Source organism: Rhinopithecus bieti, unplaced genomic scaffold (assembly GCF_001698545.2).
Source record: "Rhinopithecus bieti isolate Rb0 unplaced genomic scaffold, ASM169854v2 scaffold_11933, whole genome shotgun sequence".
Taxonomy (NCBI): Eukaryota; Metazoa; Chordata; class Mammalia; order Primates; family Cercopithecidae; genus Rhinopithecus; species Rhinopithecus bieti.
In genome coordinates, this window is record NW_016806995.1 from 889,054 (window position 1) to 892,714 (window position 3,661).

Consider the following 3,661-nt stretch of genomic DNA (forward strand, 5'->3'; position numbering starts at 1 on the left):
GATCTAAGTATACATTACAAAATGTTATGTGAAATGAAAAACACTCGAGATATTAAATGACAAAAGCTTGAATCTATCTGGATAAGGATGTGCATATGTATGTGTTCAGGTATGTGTAGAGTAGTCTGAAAGGTTACACCTGGGACTGTTCTGGGAGAGAGATTAAGTTGTGAGAGGGGAACAAACACAAGGACTTTCACTATTTATATACTTTTATTCTATTTTATTGTTTTTTATAATGAGTATATATTACTTTAATAGTTTTTTAAATGCTAGACCATGTTATATAGAAAAAAGTAAGATGCAGAAGAATGTACTACTATGATACTTTTTTTTTACAGGGTTTTACTCTGTCACCCAGGCTGGAGTGCAGTGGCCCAGTCACGGCTCACTACAGCCTCCACCTTTCAGACTTGAAGTAATCCTCCCACCTCAGCCTTCTGAGTATCGGGGACAACAGGCACACATCACTATGCCTGGCTAATACTTTTTAATTTTTTTTGTAGAGATGAGGTCTTGCTGTGTTGCCCAGGCTGGTCCTGAACTGCTGGGCTCAAGGTATCCTCCCACCTCAGCCTCCCAAAGTGCTCGGATTACAGGAGGCATGAGCTACCGCACAGCCAGTATACCATTTTTTTTGTAGTATAAAAACATGCAGATCACTAGTATGTATTGTTTTTTGGATATATGCTTGTATAGTAAAAGTATAAAAGCATGCACGGGACATACTCAATGTCACTGAAGGGTAAACTTAAGAAGGGTCAAAATGGCAAAATTCTGTTATGTTCATCTGTTACCACAATTAAAAAGAAGGAAGAGGATGTTGGAAAGGACTTATTATAGAGTTGGGCTTCTGTTGGGTGGTTTGGGGGAGGATTCAAGGAAGTGGGGCTTTGCTGTGGATTGAATCCTATTAGGAAGCAGGGCTATTTCTGTAATTGGGTATCTTTTTTTGTTTTTCGAGACAGGGTCTAGTTCTGTTGCCCAGGTTGGAGTGCAATGGCATGATCTCGGCTCACTGCAACCTCCACCTCCCAGGTTCAAGTGATTCTTATGCCTCAGCCTCCCAAACAGCTGGGACTACAGGCATGCACCACCATGCCTGACTAATTTTTTCTGTTTTTATTAGAGACAGGGTTTCACCATGTTGGCCAGACTGGTCTCAAACTCCTGGCCTCAAGTGATCTGCTCGTCATGGCCTCCCAAAGTCCTGGGATTACAGTGTGAGCCACCGCACCCAGCCTGTAATTGGGTATCTTAATAATTTGTTTCTAGAAGACAGAAGGGACAAAGAGGTGCTAACGCTGTAATGGATAAAGATGTAACAGCCACTCACATTAGCCAGGGAAGGGGGATGTTTGATCATCTTTTGGCATTTGGACAGTCATCTGTGCTCGGACATTATTCCAGAGTGGCCTTGTCTTGGTCATAGTCATAGAGCGACCTGTCTGACGATTTTTTGTGAAATGTTTTGTGTTCAGCAGAACACCACAGTCTACCTGTGAGTGCCAGGCCAGCACCTGGCAACCCCAAAGCCTGCCCAATAGCAAAAACCAGCTCCAAACTGTCAGGGGCAGTTTTCACTTTCTCAGAGGTTGGGGGAGAAAGGCAGGGACTGTGAGCTAGGCAGAGGCACAGAGGACTTTGATGTCCTGTGAAATATAATGGTAATGTATATATGATATAAAATATGTAACATGTTTTATTTCTTTATCAGGATGGTTAGTGTGTGATTTTTAAGTTTAAAATAAAAGCACATCAGGAAAGAAGTGAGGATAGTGGCTAACCCTTGGGGAGTGGCAACTAAAAGGGGGTACATGGGGCTTTCAGGGTGTTGGTCATGTTCTGTTTATGAAGCTAGGTTCTGATCACGGAGGTATATTCAGTTAGTAGTAATTCACCAACTTGCACACTTTTGATTTGAGTACTTTTCTGTGTATATGTTATACTTCAGGTTGAAAGTTCTTTAAGGGGTGGTGCGGTGGCTCATGCCTATAATCTCAGCACTTTGGGAGGCTGAGGCAGGTGAATCACTTAAGGCCAGGAGTTCAAGACTAGCCTGGCCAACATGACGAAAACCAGTCTTTACTAAAAATACAAAAATTAGCTGGGCATGGTGGTACACACTTGTAATCCCAGCTACTTGGGAGACTGAGGCACGAGAATCACTTGAACCTGGGAGGCAGAGGTTTCAGTGAGGCAAGATCACGCTGCTATACTCCAGCCTGGATGACAGAGTGACAGTTCAAAAAAGAGAGAGAAAGTTCTTTAAAAACTTGAAAGTTAAAACAAACAAACCAACAAAAAAAAACCCAGTATATCAGGAAAACAGAATCTTAATTTGGGTGGCTAAACATTTTTTCCACAGGGTTTTCTAGCACCTTCACAGGAGAAAGGAGACCCAAAGACGACCAAGTGTTTGAAGCCGTGGGAACTACAGATGAATTAAGTTCAGCTATTGGGTAAGAGGAACAGGACTGGCCTTGAGGTTGCGTTTGAGTCGAGTATGGGTAAACGTAATGAATGTGAAGCTCCCACGCGTGCTGGACAGCTGCCTCCGAGGTTGTCAGCCCTTATTGAACTTTCCTCAGCGCTGAAGCACAGGCTGGTCAGTTCCACAAGGCTGCAGGGCTGCAGACTCCTTTCCCTTCTGGCCCTGCCTGTGCCTGCATGGCCTCTGGCCCATGCCATGTGAAGCTGCCTCCCTCTCATCCCTCACTTTTCAGGTGAGCCTGTGTGTGCCACTGAGGTTAGTATATTGAGTGAAAGAGGTGAGTTAGTATAATGCGCAGTACATCCACTGTGATCCTTTTTGTGAATGGCTTATGTTTTTTACATAAGCCAAAGTATAGAAGGTGGACTCAAGGATGGGCCAGGTCAGGATGGGCCAGGTCATGCTATGGTCACAGACAACCCCAATATCTCCTGGCTTATGACACCAAAGGTGGACTTGCTGCTCCCACTTCACCCCCATCATAGGGTGGATGTGCTTTGGCTCCATGTGGCCTTTACTCTGGGACCCAGGCTGCTAGGACAGCTGCTGCCTGGGGCGATTATCAGTCATTGTGGCAGAGGGAAAAGAGGTCAGGGTGAAGCTCACAGTGGCTCCTGAGGCTGTCAGGGGATTGTGCAGTGGCGGTGTTGTCGCCAGTGAGGTTTATCCGAGGTGTGATTATTGCCGATTGAAAACTCTTCCCACTACCCCGCCATGATGACTTGAAGTATAGTCGACACTGGCAGTTTCTCACAGTCTTTATGGAGACTAAACTTTGTTGGTAAATAAAAGTTGAAAAAAAAAAAGTGTGAGCAGTGGCTCACAGGTCTAATCCCAGCGCTTTGGGAGACCGAGGTGGGAGAGTCACTTGAGCTCAGGAGTTTGAGACCAGCGTGAGCAACATAGCAAGACCTTGTCTCTACTAAAAAGAAAAATTAAAAAATTAGCGAGGCGCCGGGCGCGGTGGCTCAAGCCTGTAATCCCAGCACTTTGGGAGGCCGAGACGGGCGGATCATGAGGTCAGGAGATCGAGACCATCCTGGCGAACACGGTGAAACCCCGTCTCTACTAAAAAATACAAAAAAACTAGACGGGCGAGGTGGCGGGCGCCTGTAGTCCCAGCTACTCGGGAGGCTGAGGCAGGAGAATGGCGTAAACCCGGGAGGT

General features: G+C 45.5%; 1 protein-coding gene across 4 annotated transcripts in view; it reads left to right on the plus strand.

Moving 5' to 3' along the window:
* The window catches only part of MMAB (metabolism of cobalamin associated B), an 18,106-nt gene that overhangs the window by 2,747 nt on the left and 11,698 nt on the right, over positions 1–3,661 (plus strand). For all 4 annotated transcript variants that reach the window (XM_017879696.1, XM_017879695.1, XM_017879698.1 and 1 more), the window contains exon 3: positions 2,369–2,462. In XM_017879696.1, the coding sequence (XP_017735185.1) occupies positions 2,369–2,462 (94 nt within the window). The remainder of the gene's footprint in view (positions 1–2,368; positions 2,463–3,661) is intronic.